The 21728-nt window shown below is 39.6% G+C and overlaps 1 protein-coding gene across 1 annotated transcript in view; it reads left to right on the top strand.

Annotated features, from left to right (window-relative positions):
- The window catches only part of Ser (protein serrate), a 109641-nt gene that overhangs the window by 14409 nt on the left and 73504 nt on the right, over positions 1–21728 (top strand). Inside the window, exon 2 of the mRNA XM_072890991.1 lies at positions 14368–14460. Within this exon, the coding sequence (XP_072747092.1) occupies positions 14368–14460 (93 nt within the window). The remainder of the gene's footprint in view (positions 1–14367; positions 14461–21728) is intronic.

The raw sequence follows: 21728 nt of genomic DNA, 5'->3' as shown, positions 1-21728 counted from the left end.
TTGAAATTCCAAGATTGAGCAATTTACTACAGTTAAATTTATATATAACAGATACAAGTTGATTATTAATGAATTCAAATCTTGAATAAACTTGATAAATGCTACAATCTCGCGCACATGTATGGTAGGTATAATAATTAATATTTACTCATTCAACTGTATCAAGTTTTATCCTAAATGTGTAATTTTATTTCTATCATTTCTCAATCTCACTTTTTAATTCACTTTTGCGATAAAATTCATTCTCCAAACTATTAGTCCTTTGAAAAGATTTCGAAACGGATGCAATAGATTTCGGTATTTTGTATAAACGAATGAGCTGTGAGTTGAACAGCTAATTGCGCTCTCGACTATTCGCCGGAGATAAGAATCATAATTATCGCTATTTATTTGGAATACATCGTGTAATATGTGTATACTATCTGTACAAGGGAAATATGTATCTAACGGATGCCTTTCGAGACGACTCATTGATAAGCACTATGGAAGGCGGAGGTAATGTTTGTGTCGCGGACGGAGGGCGTTGGCGGTAATATCGCTACGAGCGCCTCAAATTCAGGAAATTTATTATGCCGTCTCACGAGTAAACCGTGCAGGAGAGGAAAAAAAATTAAGCTCTAATCGAGAGAAGTTAAGCGGTAAAGAATGAAAACTAGATGTGTCAGAGAGGAAGAAAGATGGAGTGAAGCGTACTCGTACGCACACGCACACGCACACGCACACGCACACGCACACGCACACGCACACGCACACGCACACGTATGCGTACGTATCGTGATCCAACGCGTGACAAATTCATCGTGTCACGCCGCCTCACGTGCTTTGAGCAGTGCGGACCACCTCGTATAAATATCGCGACGCAATCATCATCGTCGGGACGGTTGTCGGAGCCGCTGAAACGCGAGGCGATAAATTAAAAGTAGGAGAAACGGGGCTATTAGCGTACCATTAGTGGCTTTGACCATGCGTGACTCCTCCCGGAGCGGGCTCTGATTTCAAAACGAACCCTCTCTACGTCCGTCTTTGCCCTTTCGATTCTCTTGCCCTGTATTCAAAAGACCGACCGCATATTATAGGTATTTCATTTTACTTGAAATCTTCAGATCGGTTATCGATATTGACAATGTTTTTGTTATTTAATATTGCACACTATAATTAACTCGAATTAAAAATATTACGTTGCAAATTGTTATTTTGCATTTACATTTATTTATATGTATTTACAACATTTATGATAAAGAAGAAAGATCCGAGTGTTTATGTAACAGCTTCTCCGATATCTTCCCAAGCTGTCGTGATATAAATTCTTCTCTGTACATCGCGTGCAACCGGAAGACCTCATCGTGGAATTCCAATCTGACTACGTTACCGTCTGAATCCACGGCCGATTCCGACGCGATTATAACTTTGAAGTGCGCTGTTAACGATTGGAATTTCCGCGTATCTCTCGCCAAAGACGCGGAAAATATTTTCCGACATTCGTATCGCGATTTGACAAAGTCGTTTTTGCTCGCATGACATCATCAACTTGGCGCGCGAACGATTTCTCAAAACGTCTGTCCGAAAAATTGGAGGACGCATTTAGGCCTCCGTATCGTTCTGGCAACGCTGAACAGGGCGCCGATTTGGTGTCGATACCGTTGTTACACCGGGAATTTGGTAGGAATCCGCGCGAGCCGCAATCCCATGTTGACTGTTGACGATATGGCGAACATGTCGAGAGAGGCCCCCGAGCCCCGAGCCCCGAGCGGCCGCTCAGGGCCGTACAGGATCGATACATCACGGGTATCCCCAGCGGGATGCCGAGATACTATCTCAGTTAGTATCTTCGAATAGATGTGTACCTCGCTCCAACCAGCCAGCCAGCCAGCCAGCCAGCCTCGTCATTATACTCATATCTACCCTATCTGTATCGGGGCCCAATATTCACGAATGCGATCTGTCTGCATTTCGAGCGTTCAATGTCCGTCGAGGATCGAACAGAGGTTTCGCTTCGGTAGCTTTTTACATCATTGTTAGCGCTAATGTGCATCTCTGTCGCGAACCGAAATATGTATCGCGCGCAGACAAAAGAATGTATAAATGAATTCCGTGCAAAAGTGTTTCAACGCGTCCTGATTGCACCATCCACGACAATCCCCGTCGAGGAAGTAGTGTGGGTACTTTACATCCTCTGAGACGCACGACTATTGTCGCGCTATTGTCCTCGAGAAACTCTTGGACTCTTGTATTTCGACATACGCTGACGACATACACATATATCCTGTCCTGTCGCGAAATATTGCTTTACGTCTTTGACCCGCAATTACACGAAAGCTCGACATATTTCATTTTATATTTATTTTATTCTAAATTTATCAAAGAACTTACGGTCAGAATAGTTGATCTCTTCGATATAATTGACTTATTTTTTCAAGTATATATTTATCAGAGAAAATCAGTAAAAAAAAAAAAAAAAAAAAACATAAACTAAAATGTCATAGGGACAGTACACTTAAATCAATTTCGTCATTTCGCAAAAGTTGCAACAACTGGTGGTGCGCCGGAACGTTTCGCGTCTCAGACAATTATGGGCATCGAGCGGCGGCGGGGTTACGCCTAAGATCGTTCGTGTTACAAAATCGTCGGTCAGAAAGATTAACAAAGGGTTCTGCTTCATCTGTTCTCGATCTATCGGTAATGAGAGCGAACTCTCTTTTATTTCCTATTAAATCTTTCGCAACTAAGTATATTCCTCATCGAACAATTCTAAATCGTCGAATAATTGCAGAATGTATTGTGAAAATAATATTTCTAATAATTTAATTTATATTTTTAATAATTTAATACATTGATCAACAATGATGTTTTAATAATCCTGTGAGTTATAAAAAAAAATACTAATTATAAAATCGCTTGTTGAAATGTGCAAAAGTTTGGAAACATCAATCTACATTTATCATTTCAGTTTTGCAGTGCGATATATCAATGGAATATTATTAATTTCATTCTTGTAAACGTCTTCCTTTTTGTATGTAGATTATTGGCTCTTATCCTATTATCTCTTTATTCTCGCTTTGCATCGATTACTCGACATGATTGAACGATGATATGATGATATTACGAGACCAGCTTTATTATCCATTATAGTAATGAGGAGTTGAACATCGAGTCGCTCGGCAATCAATTAGTGAGCACGACACGGCGTATAGGTAACCCGAAACTGGAGAATGAATAAAAGCGCATTGCATCGACCACGTCAACCGGTCTCTCTCGAAACCTCTCTTCTCTTCTCTTCTCTTCTCTTCTCTTTCCCTCTTTCTCTTCTTCTACGCATTTACTCTCTTTCACCGGCATATAATCGGCACCGAATTCGAGATAATGCAAGACACGTGTATTAATTTCACAGGACGGATCGTAAAACTCGTGCCTTTACGATTCTAGCGCAGATACGGCGCAGCGAGGCGAGGTCGGCGCCGAGCCGGACCCGGACAGGTAGATGCAGATTCGAGCGTGCAGCACCAGGTGTGACGTATGCTGCGAGGCCGCGACGCGAAGGACCGCCGTCGGGACCCTGGTCATTTATTCAAAACGTATTTATACGCATTAAGCATTTAGCGCTTTGTTGCGCAAAATAATTGCGTCGCTCGTTCCGCAACGAGAACCAGGTAGCCGACTGCGCAAACTGGAATTGATTCAACTCTCAACCCGACCACCACCGACGAGGGTAATTATTTATTCGCAAAGAGTCGACGATATAATATATATAACGTTACAAAGAGCCGCGATGCCTCGTTTTGCAAATTAGACTCGTTGCTCCATCGTTATCATCACGGAATTATTACATTATATGAACGTACAAACAATTAAACATGTACTACATTCAGCGTCGATAGGTACTCGACGTGTAGGCGGTTTCAGGTCTGATACAGGTGTAGGTGTATGTTTGGTCGCGCGATGCAAAGGAGAGAAGATCAGATCATCAGGGGACTAACCAACGCGTGAAAGGGATAGAACACTGAGATTTTCGACGCTCGATAATTGTTGCCAAGCCGAGACCCTCGTTATCTGTTTTAAACTTCGCGACGGAGATATTCGCGACAGAGGCAGACTCGCTCTGTTAATTGTCCAAAAATTCCAGGTCAACGTCGTTAAGTAGTCGCTTTTAGGCGTTTCTCGTGCGCTCGACCTCGTGCTCACGGGCAACGACACGAATATTAATTAAAGTTACGCGACACGGTTTAGCAGGAGGTCTAATATATTTCAGAGAGACCGGGCGACTTTATTACGCGCGATTTCGCGATAAGCGAAAGTAAAAACGCGCACAACGATTATCTATGCGTCGACTAACTGACATCGCAGCTGATTATTATTTCTCTCGGACAGATTTTTGATGATTCTCCAAAGAAGGGGAGAAAATACGTATATGCATCGCTTACTAACATAAAACCATAAATATACTGCGAAATAGTTTAAAGAGTAAGGTAAAATATATTTTTTTATATTTTAAAACGTTAAGAGATGTTATACATTATACAACTCTGAGACATGCTTATATTTTTTTTTACAATATACGTAAAATTAATTTTTTTCGGAATTGTACGCATGTTATAATTTATTGTATCTTTTCTTTATTTTTAAATAAAAAGTTTTATAATATAATATACCTTTTTATAATGTTTGCAAGAATATTTTTAATTATTGTGATATTTTGATGATAAAAATGAATCGTATGATCATAAATGAATAATCATATTATCTAAATCTAAAGCACCGTATATAATCAATCTTTTTAACAATAATATTGTAAAAATGTTCATGCAACATATATTTTAATATTTTACAGTTAATATTTTGAAGTTCGATTTCTCTCGCGGTTCCACGTTCATCAGTCGCTTCCGGTAGTTGCGTTTGAGCACCACCGACCGTTGGCAAAGAGAATATCGACATCGTTTTCGATTATTTATGTCTATCGCGATCTCTGATCCGCGGGGAGAACGTGGCCGACGATCGTTCCGTTGCAAATGAATGCTTTTGTGGCGCGCGTTTTCCGAAGCTTCTCTCTCTTTCTCTCACTTCTTCTCACACGCCGCTCTTTACGACGTCAATTATTTGCCGAGCGGTAGAACGCTTACGGGGCATTGACGAGTGGGTTCCGTTACCTCGCGGGGCGATCTTCGACTCGGCATCGATTTGCTCCCGAAATCGAGTCATCTTGGTGTCCAACGGACCGCTTTTCGTATCGAAAGTCGTTGCTTCCTCGTAACAGTATCGTTTCTCTCTCTCTCTCTCTCTCTCTCTCTCTCTCTCTCTCTCTCTCTCTCTCTCTCTCTCTTTCTCTTCTCCCGCTGAACTCTTTCGGGCTTTTAATAAATTTTTTTTTATACAAACAGACAAATTGAATATAAACGTTGGATAGATAATTGGCGGCAGATACGCGCGAGTCGAGCTAAATTTGCGCGCGACGTGATGAGGCGTGCTCGCATTTTTCATATAACTGACTATGTTAACGATCGATATTTTAAATTGTCCATTGTTTATTCGGCCATCGGCATTCTTTCTTTTCTTTCCCTCCTCCCAATTACAAGATACTTTTTCATAAAATGTAAGACGACAAGAGTAATAAATGATAGGCAATAGATCAAGCCCGATGTTATCGGTAGCAAGCAATAAACCCGTTCTTTGCTCCGACTTTGCTCACTTTCGACTGTTTAATTTATTCGGATGATCTTGTAAAGAGCGTCGTCCTCGTCTAGCGTGTGCACCTGTAAATGGTGCCTGGCCATACTAAACATTAAACGCGTGAGGCTGTCCGCCGCCAGAATACAATCTGGCCACCATAAAACGTCCTACTAATAACGCCGCGATCGGACTCGTAAAAGCTGCTGAACGAAACCTGTCGCGATCCGATCGAGAACCTCGAATTCTCTCTCTTCCTCTCTATCTCTCTCCTTTTTTCTCTGTCGGTTTCCTTGTTCCGTTCTCTCTCTTATTCGTCCGGGCCGACCTCGACCTACCCCCTCAACGTTTCATCCGTCGACCCACGCCTCGGCTGCCCTCTCGATTACTGGGCTCAATAAATGCAATTAATGATCTGTCACGTCTGATCCTGACTTACTAATCGCCTCGGATCCCGTTTCAGCAGAATATCAATAGGGAATTAAAAAAATCTGTAGGCGTTTCTCGCACCGGCCCAGCGTTAGCTTATCGACATTGGCATTTCGCTAATAAACAATTTGTGCAATAATAAAACGTGATTGGTAGAGTCAACTACCAATTGTTGCTGCCGAAACATAATTGCAAAAAAAAAAGAATAAAATAAAATTATGCCGAGAGATTAGTGTCCCTGATGCTGTTTGATTAACATTACAGCGAATCCGACTGTGAATTAAGAGGCAATCATTAAATTAGCATTCAAATAGCGAGTATGACTTATTTTCTTCCTGGAAATAAACGTTGAAAAACATTTACACAATGTGCAGTTTATTCAAGACGTTTGCTCACACATACATATGTATTATCATTGCTTTATTTCATCATTGTTACCACTTCAAGGTAAAATAAAATGCATATTTTATATTGTATAAGTGTTTCTGGCTAAGAAATACTTTCCACCGTGTCTCACGATTCGTTACTCCAATGCCTCACAAATCCTTCGGTCCCTTGATATCGCACCGATCTAATCAAAGCCTCATTAACGATCCACCAATGTAGCCGACTGTGCAATATTACGAGGCAGTGGTTCTCCATACCGTAGTTGTTCGCATATGAGCACGAATTAATTAACGAGAACGATCCATCGATAAGATAAAAATTTGATCGGTAAAAAATTCCAAAATCATTATTCATAAAAAAGAAATCGTCTGTGACTGAATGGATGAATTTTCTTTACAAAATTGTATTAAATAATAATTATGTCAAATAATAACTAATTAATAGAAAAATGTGAAAGGAACGTTTGTTGATATAAATCGGTAGAGATATTAAAATATATATTTCTTCGTATCGCGACATTTATAAGATAAGAAAAGCATCTGAGAAGCAAAGACGTTTGCACCGCGATGAGTTGAACGTACCCGCCGTCGTAATTACCACAAACGAACCCGAAGACATACGACATGTAACTCACCCGATGGCGGACAGGAGGGCCGCGCAGTCACGTAGCCAGCCAAGAGGGTGGGAACGAGTCCATCTCGAGGTCCGTGCGATGCAACGAAAAAAGCAAATACCGTGAAAAGAAGGACGGTGGCGGTCGAGAAGAAAAAGCTTCGAAATAGAAGTCAGCTGAGCGAGACTAGAGCGTCTCTCTCCTCTCTCCTCTCTCCTCTCTCCGCGATCGACGGGTAATTACGAGACCTGCGTGAAGAGCAGACGATATCGAAAGAGCTCGTGCCGACAGGCGTGACCCTCTTCCATTCTCGTTGTTTCCTCTCTTTGGCGATTCTCTTTGTTTCATTCTGCGGCCTACCTTCGATCCATCTGTTTTCCCCTTTTGTCCCCCTTCTCTCCCTTTCATCGTCACGGATATAGCCAATAACCGTGGCACCTACTCCACATCGAATTCCAAGGAGCTAACTCGATATATACGATCGAAAAAGCTAGATATCTTCCGGTACCTTCTTACATCCTCGTACGAGCTGTGAGGAACATGAGTGGTATACGTACACGAACTGTTATCGGCGAAACGAATGTGATATTATTTTCACGGTGAATTCATCGGTCAATGCGATGACCTCGAAGAACGCGGGATTAAATGCTCTACGAAGAATGAAGAATACTGATATCTTTCGTCCTTCTTCCGTGATGTTCATGATGCACGTCTTTAGTCTCATCTTTCGCAAAGAACAACACCTTTGCGGATACGCTTTTTTTTCTTTATACATCTTATTCTTTACAATCATCGCGCCTTTACCTCATTCTGTTTTTCTCAGTCCTTCCTTGACTCGTACAACCTCTTCTGGCCCGAGGATCAATAATCGTAATATCTCTGGAATTCCAGAGAACTCAACCTCGCTGATAATGTCGTATAATGAGAAAGTCGAGCTTGTCTTTTCCGTGGTTCTCATGTATAGAAAGCCACGGTCCTAGCGAGCGTCTAATTTTTTCCGTCCTTTGACGAGTGTGAACGAGCAAGCACCTACAAGATGATTCATGCCTATGTCTATCCACGTGGAAAACGAAAAAGAACGGAATGGAGAAGAGAGAGAGAAAGAATCCGTGTGATCGCTCTACGTGAGTACATACCATACATAAACGCACGTGCATCTGTGCGTGTAAATAATCAACGCGAGAAGAATGTTAAGTGCTCACCTTTTATGACACTGCGTCGTAATTAATAATAATGATGAAGTAAATTGTATATACGCTGGTGACGCAGAGACGATTACCAGGCGCGATAACCACAAAATCTGGAAACGTATCAAAGTTACGGTACGTTAACACTTAAAACTGTACACCATTATCTTTAGAGTACCTTTTCGAGAATCATATTAATTTATATATTAAAGCAATAAATAACCAAATTTAGATAATTAATAATGTCAAGGATTTTTTACGTAAACTATATATATGTACAATTATAGTTGACAGTTTTTGTCAACATATTAAATAAATTTTTTTTTATTTAATAAATTACACACTTACAATTTACACACACGCACATACATTCGCGCGTTTAAAATAAAAATATACTCCAATGTTATAGAAAATATGTTTATTCGTAATATCGTTTGTGATATGCAATAAAAGAATTTCTGTTGAGAATTCAAGGACTCGGTATAATTGCCTTAATAAAGACGCGTCGTTTTAATCATAAATTTCACGTTGGCCAAAAGAGCTCAATTTTGTTTTATTGTATTAGTCGAAAGATGATGCGCTTGGAGAAGAATTATCATATTAGCTGCCGTCACGAGCATTCATAACCAATCGAAAAGATATAGGAGAGACCAAAGAATAGGATAACGTCGGTGAACTCTCTGATCTTTATATATCTTTATATACACATTTATATTTTATACATACTTATTTTATATATATATATATATATATATATATATATATATATATGTGTGTGTGTGTGTGTATGTGACTGTCATTGCTTTTATCTCGATTGCACGATGTTTTTGACATTTATTTAGATTTTTAATAGAAGAAACTGTATAAGCATGTAAAAAAACTGTGTTTATTATAATTACCATATTAGTAAGGCGATTTTTTAAATGGTTTAATTAATTGAGTTGGTTTAAATTAATTGTATGTAAAGTCCAAGTGAAATTAAAAGCAACCTACTCTCGAAAAAGACGCTGACGTATACGTTCCCGTACAAGCATTAATGTAATTCGCACATTGGTCAACTAGTTTTATGAAAAGAAAACGCGTCAGATTCTGGGTTAATGAGTCGGAATTTTGATGCTTTAGCTTTTGAAGCAGGACATAACGAATGCCATTCTATGTTGCCCAATCTGCTAGCGGTATCCAATTTATACATGCCGTACACGCGCGGTCACGCGATTCGATTCCGCTTTCCTGTTTTCGGACGGTCGCGAATTATCAAACATTGTTCTCGGACCAGCCGCCGGCTTGTTAAATTCCAATGCTACGGTAATTTCAATAGCTTGGCGTCTCGTGGAATAATTATTATCGATGGTTCAAACGGGTCGAGGACATGGCCGCGGGACAAACGGATTCTTTCTCTTTCTCTTTCTCTCTCTCTCTCTATCTTTTTGTCGCAAATCGCGTCGCGATCCTCCTATGAGATTCCATTTCAACGGAATCTTTCTCAGCTTGCCAATACAATCTGTCAGTTGAATTTCATTAGAAGAACATTACGAGACGTGAGAGCCAAGGAGGCGAGATCGCCGTTACGTCTCATACGACTGCACGCGCATCCCGCTAATGTAATCTCCGCATCGTAAATGGAGAAAAGTATTTCAAGTATATGAAGAGTGATATAAGGACGTTGCGAGGCTCTTCTCTCGAAACCGCTGCGTAACCGTCCTGCCGCCGCGCGCGGGAACCATCTGGCGAACCATCAGGATACGCGATGCAACCGCGATAATTGCAGTCCCGTTCCATTCGCGGTTTCGGTGCTGCACACTTCTAGGATCTCTCCTTTATCATCCGGACATCCGAGTGTGAAAAACGAGATAGGAAATGGAATTATCTCCGAAAACATATAGTCCCGCTATCGGTACCGTTTTCGACAGAACCCAAACGTTATACGTTATACGTTATACGTTATACCGAACACATTCGAGCGATGTGTGAAGGTAACCGTCCTAATTCGTCCGCGAGCGGGAAAGGGGAGTGTTTACATCAAAATTACAGTGCGGACGCCGCATCTGGCATGCCGCCCGTCATGCCCGCGGCATTACAGCAACTTTTGCCCGGTCCGTCCGTCGCTTCAGGGGCGGTCACGTCTCGTCAAGAGGCCACCAGGCTGATCGGTCGAGAGGTAACGACCTGTCGGGTCAAAGCGCGCGGACGGAAGATCGGGATGAGGCATCGTTTGTCCTTAACAGGAAAAAGTCACCGAAAAAAAACGCGCACGTCCACATCAAAGAGAGAGAGAGAGAGAGAGAGAGAGAGAGAGAGAGAGAGAGAGAGAGAGAGAGAGAGAGAGAGAGAGAGAGAGAGAGAGAGAGAGAGAGAGAGCAGAGAAGGAGAGAGATCCTTGCCCGAGATTCGATCGGTGCCCGACCGTACCTCGCTGCCGGTTTCATCTCGTAAGGTTCGAACGATACTGGCACGAAGAGTCCCGCATGTACACAGAAATCAATCGTGGTAGTGGTACAGGCACTCGCAGTATCGGTTGCTGGTGTAGCCGAGAGTAGTCGAATCGTGTGTTGGCAGCAACGAAGAAGTTCCGTGTACCCGGTCTGGTCCGAAGGGCCAGGATCGGTCGAGCGGGATGTTAGGACGGCGAGGAGGTAACGCGGAGGATCACGGGGAGAGAATGATGAGGAGAAAAGGACGCGACGAACACGCGGCGAAAAGAAGGCGACGAGAGGGATGGCAAGAGGAAGAGGGATAAAAACGTAAGAACGACGAAGAGAGACGCAGGAGAGAAAATGAGATAGAGGCGCGGCGGGAAGGCGAAAAGGATGCTAAGGATGCTAAGGATGCTGAAAGCGTGAGGTAGATGGAAAACGTGGCGAAGGAGAATCAAAGCGACAAGACGAGGAGGGAAGGAACTGAGATTTTATGGAGAGAGAAAGAGCTGGAAGAGATGACCAGATCGAGACTGTTCGGCCAAGAGTGGATGCTGGCGAGTCTCGATGGACCACCTACCGTTTCTGATCTGATCTCTCCGTAACGCTCGTTCGTTTGTCTGTCCGTCCATCCGTCCGTCCGTTCATCCGTTCATCCGTCCGTCCGTCCGTCCGTCCGTCCGTCTGCCTGTCCCTCGCATCGTTCGAGAGTCCCGACTTGGACCCGCGCGACCCCGCTGTTCCCATCAATAACGCTTATAATATCTAATTAATCACAAATTATCTAGATCTCGCTGGAAAACGGAGAAGTCTGATACAAACTCACCGTATCCCAATATACGTCAAATAATCTTCAAATTACGCGGATATATCTCGAGCAATATAAATATAAAAATAGAATTTTTAAAAATGTGTCTTTTGGATTTCGTACGTTTTTTTCGATTTATACATGACTTGCCTGAGAATCTATGACGTTTATTTTACATATGTTTATTTTACATATGCACAACGGCGTTCTATGGATGATGTTATTTAATAGTGAAAGTACCCGATCGTAATTGGCAGTATTTAATATTTAATTATCACTTATTAAATTAAATATGTACGCTACTCTCTTGCGATCTTCTTACACATATCGACTCCTTCGCACGATAAGCAATGAATTAATGTATGTAGTAGACAATATGTCATAGTTTGGACATTACATTCGATGGAAAAGTACCGGTGTCTAATGCCTACACAGATCTCTTCCTTGTTTGATAGACGCATGTACAATGCATCCATACGTGGGTAACAATAAGTGCCACCTAAACGCGACACGGTATTGTACATAACGTGTATGTATTCGCCGAAGTCGATTCCTGGCTAATAGCGAATAGCAGTACGGTAGGAGGTTGCCCACGCAATATACGATACTTATTAGATGTACGCGAAACGTCAATATATATACATAAATCTACGGAAGACGTAATAAGTTTTCGTAAAGAATCATTATTTAAAATAACACGCGCACATATACATATACATATACACACACGAACAAATGTCTAAAAGATACTTTCGTTAACCTAATGTTCCCACTACGAAAGAAATCAAATTCAAATATAGCATAATTAAATATTAATGAATTAATTTGTTAATAGAACACCAGGACTAAAATCTCATGCTCTAAATGTAATTTTTAAACAATTCAGGGTAAATAAATTGTGCAATTTTAATAAATAAATAATTTTGAGCAAGTTTAACTATATCATTTTGTAAATTCAAAATTATATGTATTGATATCTATATTATATAATATTCGCAAATTTATTATCTCAAAATTAAAATTATAAAATAATTTAACTTATAATAACAATACCGTGCACAATAGCAAAGTTAAATACATTTTGATCTACAGAAATATATATTCAAATTATATAACATTATATAAATATCCAAAATAATTTTTTGAAAAATAAATATCCGCACAATTAAATTTTTATTCGTATCTTTAAACAAAAATAAAAAAAAAGTTATGTTAATTTTCGAAAAGTTTGTTTTGTTAGACATAAGGTTAAATAAAACATAATAAATAAAAGTTTAATTTTTATAATAAAAATCTAAAAAATTACAAATCTTTTTTATAAAAACGATGTATTGTATTTTATGTACATCTATATAAAATGATTGATTAATTATAAAGATTTCAAAATAAGAGAATATATTATCAATGCGAATCAAAAAAATATATTATACATACATTATATTATATAGTAATGTAAAATTGATCATTATCGTAAACATGAGTAAAACATTTAATTTTACAAATAATAAAATAATAAATTAACAAAATTTTAAATTATTCATCTCTTCAGAATTGCTTTGCGATAGCAAATGATGATGATAATCCGATGTCTTCCCGAATTTTTATGCTTTCTTGGCCATTCTTTGTTGTTCTTTCATAATGTTCACACGATATTCACGCGAAAAAACAGTTAATTATGACTGTGCACGCAGTAATCACTAGATCGCGACAATCGCGCGGCACACTTATATTAGCAATCTCACATGACACGCACTTTATTTTATTGCTATGAGAAAACATGAAAATCATGATTACATGAAGCTATGATCCGCTCAATTTTGGAAGATTGCGTAGCCGATTCACATAATAGTATCTCTGCTATTAACAAAATAGTATACGCATGTCACATTAATTTTGCATTAATTAATTTGAGAAATACAAGGAATAGAATATTCTACATGAATATATTTTGTAATATATTACATGACACACACAATATCACCTTGAAATAACTTTTGATCTTCGTTTTGAGCGACGTAGTACAGCTGTTGTTTAAACGCGATTGTCCCGTTGTCATTCACGCAGCGATACCTGAGCAACAAGGTAATGACGCACAAGGCTCTGTGCTCCGTATATCGTCGCATTATAATATCTCTCAAAATATAACTGCAATTTCCTACGAATAATTTAAGTTTGTAAGCCAGTACGAATGATTAGTTTTCGCGATTATCGTGTCTTAACTAATAATCGACTCAATATCAATAATCAGTATCGCGCAATATCAGTAAAGTTATCGAGGTTATTTTCGAATTTCACAATCATTAACGAGAAATCGTAAACATGTACTGTGTGTGTGTGTGTGTGTGTGTGTGTGTGTGTGTGTATATATATATATATATAGATTAATTCAAACATTATTGAGATGCGTTTAATTAATATTCATCAATCGTATAGTGTTCATTTGATGCTTGTGCGTGTGTGTGTGTGTATGTGTGTGTGTGTACATCGATAATCTGCTAGAACGTATATTTTAATCAATTTCTTTGATCGAAATCGCGCAAAGTGGCAAAATTAATGGTTTATTTTTTATATTATATTCTGTACTAATATCTATATTTTTATATACAAGTTTTAACGTGTATATATATATTTATTATAATGAGACAATAAAATTGCTGCACAATTTCTGCGTCATACTATTCATTAATAACAAAAATGGCATTCTGTAAATCGGCCACTTAATTTTTTAGTGCTGAGTAAATCATAATTTTATGTAATCATGATTTTCGCGTTTTCCTCTCGGAATATAAAATAAAACGCGCACTCTGTACGATAAACGTCAAAAATGTTATTATCATGTTATTAATCATGTAATTAATTGTGTTTTTACAGATGAGTGTCCCTGCGAGTGTTATGAAAAAACAACAAAGGACAGGCAAAAGAGAAGATTTGAAGAAGCGTCAGCGATGGTGCAGCAATCATAAAGTGAGTAATTTATAATTTTGCTAATTTATTATCTATTATTATTTCTGAGATTCTTTTTGTGTCGACGTGATATGTATTGAATATATAATAGCGCAGACAGTATGTCCATCATAAGCAGGCTAATTGGCTCTGCTTGTATTGCTTTTTTGTGGCCAACAGCAGGACCACAAGGTTTAAAAATTGAAACTATGATTCGTAATCACGAAACAGAGAGATACGAAATATTTGTAGCCACGATATCGCGTCATGTTACAAAACAAAGAATGAGTCAATCCCAACACAAGCTTAACAATAAAAAATGGCAATTAATCGAATAAATGACACGCTCGCAGTGCGAATCATCCCTGGTAGAACGACTAAAACACGCGAGCGTAACGAATCGCGTCGATTAAGAATTAAATTTCGTGATTACGGCTTAACTCCTCACGAACGAAGTTGTATTTTTGCCGCTCGTGCCGCTCGATCAGAGTCAACAATGTCTTCGCGATCAGTCGGAAAATTAACACAGAGTTAAGATTTTGTAAGAAAAAAATTTACTCTCGCTGTATATATGATTCGCTATTGAAAAATTTTTGTGCGTTGAAATGAAAAGGTAAATATATAAATGGAAATTTGATAGAATTTTTATGCGAATTAAAATGCACGACGTGAAATTCATGTTGTCAGCGACAAAAGATTGAAGACTGGCTCTTAAGATACCGATACTGTGTTTGTATTACATCGTCTCTAAATCTGAGTGAGCAGTCTAACACCTACTCCATTATAAAAGTTGCAGTCATAAAAGCTTGCCCTTCCACCTAACATGTCTGCCATTATTATTTAATAGTCTCATTATTGTAATTGATAAGTAGCCGGGCCCTGTTCGGAAGGAGCTTGCGGTAGCAACAACACGTTTTATTACGTTGACTGTTACCGCGGGCGTGTGCATGGCTTTTCTTGCGCCGTTCCCTTAATGAACGAAACTGCCCGACGCTGGTTTGATAAGAAGTCGAATTATCTCGACACTTAAGACCGGCTTTTTCAGACTCTGCTCGATACGTAAATTACCCGCGGCATTACGTGGCGACTTATTACGTTTATACTCTAGGATGTTTACTTATCAGCCGACTAAATTGCAATAAAAATGTATAAAATGTGCCGCGCTGATATATATATTCACTATTAAGATAAAAGCTTGCGTATTTGAGCTGCACGTGCCATTATTCTCGTGGATTTTTTCATATCACATATTTACACAAATTTGATATATCCAGAAAAGAAATAAGGTTCAAAGACTATAAAAGATAACTGTATAAATAATATTTTGTGATATCAATATTATAGAAAATATTAATATTATGTTATCAAAAGAAAACATAATAAGGATCTTCAAAGATTTTGATATTCCTATCAATTTCAAAATCACCTGAAAAAAAATTTCGTACACTCAAAAAAAATAGTCTTGCAATTATAGTAAAAATGTTGTGGGTGCGAAAAATTAATCGAGGTAGATAAATGATTAGCGAATACTGTGATATACCGCATACGTTTTGTACTTAATCAATTTAAATGACAGAGACGGAGTTTATATCTGTATACCATTAGTGTAATTTAGACAGATAATTTTTCTGTGATGTCTATCTTGTTAAGGACAATTATATTTGCGATTAATATTTGACAATGGGATCTAAATTTTCTAGAGGTAGAATATTGCTGCTATAAATTGTATATGTGTGACAAACAATATATACAATTTTGGCAGATACAAAAAGAATTGGCAATAAATTTTAATTGTGACATCTAGAAATCTATCTACATTAGCAAAATATTTTTTTGAGTGTAACATCTCTATATACGAGATATTTTTTCATTCTTAGAATATGTCATGTTTCCCATGTTTTCGCGAGATTAACACGACCGTTATGCATGCGAAGAAGGGACGCTTCTGCGAAGGAAATGCATCAATGTACTCTCGTGAGGGAGATCAAAGCTCTCTAGTCTTTCTCTCTCTCTCTCTCTCTCTCTCTCTTTATTTCTCTTCTAGAAATATTACCAGAAATTTCACGGACTCTGCTCGCACGGCTCCGACACAGCTCAACTTGGCGCGGCGCGATCCCCCGAGTTGCTCTTATGCGCTTGTATATACTAGCGTAATGATGGTTTATGGCCGATGGAGGCGCAGGCCCCGCAGCGGCCGTGTTGGACATGCGGTAAACCGCAGAACGCAGCCGCGGCAAAACCTACTCTATACGACGAAACGTTGCGGAGAAACGGGAGAATCGCGAGTCGGTGGCTTACAATGCGCGCGCGCGCGCGAGCGCGCGAGCGTTAAGCTTAATTACCTCCGGTTTGCCTCACCCTAAACCTTGTCCCCTACAAGGGGTCGCGTGGTTGCAAGATTGCTCGTGCTTTTGAAAACGGATGCGCCGTTTTAAATTATAAACTCCTCGATCGCTCCGTGTGCTGAAATCGATATACTGTGCTCGCTCTGAACGATACGTATCAAAAAAATGTGATGTAAAGTGTAATAGATGATTGAAGGGATATTGCCGGTCAAGTAACGCTTGGATGTTTTTCGAGAGGAAGTTACTTTTGAAGAGAGTTACTCGATCTCTGTAGGATAAACTCGGGTAAGATGGCCATAGTTTTTTAAAATCCAAAAAACATACTTTTATTTTTGTTATTTTTTAATAATGTTTGGCATATTATTTTCACTGAAGCTTAAATTACGTAATATTATCGAAATTAAAAGGAAAATTTATATTATCAAAATAGTACAACATAAGCATTGGTCATCTTATCCCCAACTTTTAGGGAAAAGATGATCATAGGGATGGAAAAATGGCCATAATATTTATAAAAAAAGTGAAAATAAAAATAAAAATTATAGGTCATATAATAATTTACATATCTTTATAATATGTCTAACGTCGATTACGATAGCTTAACTGTAATTTATTCGACGTTATAACAGTTTTTAGTGGACAAATGAAAAACTTGGCAGGTAGTCAAAAGTAAAAATATGATATAAATTCACAATATCGTTATTTCGAATAATGAATGCACATAAACTACTGTAAATATCGATTATCTTTGATAATGATTAAAAAAGCGCACTATGTAGCGATTATTGAAAAAAATTACAGCCTATGGCCATCTTTTCCGTATGGTCATCATTCCCTAGTTTACCCTAAGGAACACAGTTATATGTCAATTATGTCCTACATCTCGCGCTTAAAAATTGCCTACGATAAAAAAAATAATACATTTCTCGCGCGTCTTATAATTGCAGACAAGGAAGCTATTTGAATAGTACTTTATAGTTGTATAGCAGGAAAATGAAAGACAATTAAAGGCGTGATAATTGCGCTATTAATTACAAATCGACAAGTAGATAGACCGCATGTTATTATTATCGGAAGCATCGGCGCGAGATTAACACGATCGCAAACAGCCGTCACTGACGTTCCCGCAATCGGCGGCGGTATCATAACGCGATACGAAGAAACGTAAGCGTACGTCGTGTTCGAAAGGCGAGGTTCAGGACCCGACGTCCGTTTGATCGAATGCCGCAATGATTACCTCGACTGATATCTGCTCCCGCATCTCCCCGGCTAATGATTATTAGCCGCAAGTCCTTCTTACCTTACTTTTGCCCCCATCCGACATATCCTCTTCTCGTATTCATATACACAGGCGTGAGTATGAGATCGCCGCGGATCGCATCCTTACGGTACAGGCCCGACTACATCGGGCTCGCACCGTCTCTCTCTCTTCGAATCTTCTTGGCTCGGCCCCTTCCTCTTTACGAAGATATCGAGTCATCCAGGTAGGCAGGCAGGCAGGCAGGCAGGCAGGCAGGCAGGCAGGCAGGCAGGCAGGCAAGCAGGCAAGCAGGCAAGCAGGCAGGCAGACAGGCAGACAGGCAGAGATACACCTTGCACATATCGAGGCCCGATCGAACTCGGTGGGGCGAGGGGTCGAAAGGGGGAGGATCGTGACTTTCGATTCGTGGTGTAAATCGAGCGATGTAATAAAGTCTGATTGCAAAATGTATTGGGGGGGGGGGGGGGCCCGCACGGTACATCTCGAGTACCTTACACGGTATATTCGTGCGCCGCCGCCGCTGCCGCGCCGTCGTCGCGATGTAATGCACGTTTGTTAAAAGTACTCTCTTCTTCGCGGTGAGTATACAACCTACCGCCAGGTGGGTTTCGCACGTCGCGGAGGAATTCATCGTCCTCTCGGCGCAGAATCGAACCTTGATTTCCGTTTTCACATTGATGTACCTCATCAAAATTGATTATTGTGGGCGTTCGTTCGCGACGTAAAAACGTGTTAAAGTCATTTGCACAATAAATGTAAATGCAATATAACGAGTGTTATCGTTATCATCAATTATCATTATTTCGACCACTTACTGAGTCGAATTCGTCTCGCGTCGCAACGGTTTCGTCACAACGGTTTTGACACGAATAATTAACGATCGTACGATCGAGGAACCATTCCGGTGCTGTCTATATCGCTTCCTTTACCACGCCAGTTGTGCCATTAAGGTCAGGCGAAACGAACGGTGGACCAATCGTGTATCGAGATCGACGAAATCAATAAAAACAGCAAACTATTTCGCGTACGTCATCGAGAGCAACACGCCCTCACCGTACCGACGAGAACCAAATTCATACGTCAAGAACGATTGCCATTCGACTTTGAGAAATGAGAGAACACGTGGTTTGAATGATATCATGCTCAAAGTTGAGATTATTAATGACACAATATGTTGAAAGCAACATAGTTATGTCAATCGTAAATGATGTTGTAGATTTCGGGTTCGATCTTTTGATCTTCACTGGTAATTATCGAACTGAATTGTAAATATTGCACGAAGCACAGTTAGAAATCAGGAAAAGATTACGCAAACACTTAAAATTTGAACAGCGTGCAAGAATTCTGCGAGGTTATTCCGCGTTCAAGGCATGAATCTCTGTAGATAACATAATTTAAATATTAAAGGAATGTGAAAAATGTAAGGTGAAGCATGTGCATTAAAATCAATCAATGCAAGTTGGCTTTTTTCTAGTTTTTTTTTTACCATATCCAGTGTGATATTATTTATTATTTTTAAATAACTTTAAAATTAAATATATAGTGTTTCCGCTCATAATATCAACCATGTGTATATATTTCATCGAATATATCTGTATATAATTCATCGAAATTATTAAACACATTATTAAACACGACGGGAATATCGATATAAAAATATATTGAACAATATAATGTTAGATTGCTTCATACATCGCTGCAAGCGTCCCAGAGTTCCCATAATTATCGACGTCGAGAATGATTACTTCGTGATTACGAAATAAATACGGATAATATGTACATACGTGAAACGATACCGAACGGAGAGACTGCTGTGATAATTAATAACCCGATTCCCGAGTATCGACGCGATTCTAAATGATTGTCTCTACTTTCGGCCTTACGGTTTAGACCTTAGCCCCACTGTCGTTATTAATTGCGAGTATCGTATGAATCATTGAGCCGCGCAACAGAGCAACAACGGAATGAAAAACACTTGGATTTTTAATCGAGAACGCACGTCGGGCGCAAGTCGATACCGACTGCGAGGTTATTGGAATTAATAACTCGATATATTCTCCCCTCTACGTGATTCCATCGATAATCCTTAATAATCCTCACGATCCTAATCAGACTCACGGTCAGCGAAGAAGAGAGAGAGAGAGAGAGAGAGAGAGAGAGAGAGAGAGAGAGAGAGAGAGAGAGAGAGAGAGAGAGAGAGAGAGAGATATCGTTACCATTATTGTTATCATTATTATCGTCGTTTGTGCACGTCGTTTTTCGCGTTGCACACGCGCGAGTGATAGATCTCGTCCGAGATTTGCGCGTGAGGAGGAATCTCCTCTCCCGATCCGCGGGATCGAAATTAATGGCGGCGAATCATCGGCCGCGCGACCTATCGATCCCGATCCATCGGTCGGTTGCTCGATCGACGATTCCGTTACACATCACGCCAGGTTTCCGGGATCTCTTTCTCTCTCTCTCTCTCTCTCTCTCTCTCTCTCTCTCTCTCTCTCTCTCTCTCTCTCTCTCTCTCTCTCTCTATTTCACTCGTCGTGTTTCATCATCGCGTTACCACTTCGGTATTCGACGAATCGATTCCATGCTTATCGTTCGACGTCTGTTTCGCTGCCTGGACGTAAGTACTGCGGAAACGATGCGACTACGATAGTATAAGAGGGTGCTGCACGCAGGGTGTACGCAGGTTTTCGGAGTTATTCGAACGCAGGCCACATTACGTCACCAGATCGCAAAGCTCGTAGTAGACGAAACCGTATATAGTAGTGCAATAATGCGTGCAATTTTCCCAGATATCCCCGGCGGCGATAGCGGTCGTAATTAACCGTAATTAGAGAGGATTCAATCTGCTCGTATCTTCGGCCCAACTGTTTTATCGCCATGGTCGTAACAACGGAATTAAAAAGTACTCGGACGAGATTTATACCGGTTGCTCTCATGTGACCCTCTGCTTGTACGCGCGAGCTTCCGTTCGCTGTTACTTCGCTGAAATTGATGGGAAGCAGCGCGTAACGCGCGCTTATCCTCTTTCATTTTGCAGCATCTCTATGCGGTAAATTAGAAATTGCGGGGGTTGACTGATGGACGATGCACGGTTCGTAATCGATGCGCCTTTTAAGATATCGCGAGAAATAGACGGCAGGTTTTGAAATACGATATACGATATACGATATACGATATAGAAAAAAAATGTGTTTCTAATTAAGGTTTATTTTTAGAAATATATAATTTATTTATTAGAAAAAAATTATACGATTTACGATCTTTTAAAAGCAAATCTTTCTCTATAAATTTCTACATATACATATAAATAAAAATGTAAATAGTGAAAGAGAGAATACTCTTAACGAGATGCTTGTCATCGATACACAGGATGTGAAAAAGAGCCACGTTTGCCACGTGCGTGAGAGACGACAAGTGTCCTCATGTTCCATATCCTGCTTAGATCAACCCTTGTCGATGATAAAAGAAAATTCGGGGTGCGGTACCCTCGACGTTTTCACAATCCTCTTTCAGGCTCTAGTACACTGGCCATCAGTGGCATAACATAGAGTAGAGGGTTTATTTCTTTTATGAGAATCTTTGCAACATATTTATTTATATTCGTTAAAAATAATATAATTTATAATTTAAATTAATTTATAAAAATAATATAATTTTGCATATAGTAGTAAGTATAAGTATAA

Source organism: Anoplolepis gracilipes, chromosome 4 (assembly GCF_047496725.1).
Source record: "Anoplolepis gracilipes chromosome 4, ASM4749672v1, whole genome shotgun sequence".
Lineage (NCBI taxonomy): Eukaryota > Metazoa > Arthropoda > Insecta > Hymenoptera > Formicidae > Anoplolepis > Anoplolepis gracilipes.
The sequence above is the reverse complement of the archived record's forward strand: the minus strand, read 5'-3'. Positions and strand labels throughout refer to the sequence as shown.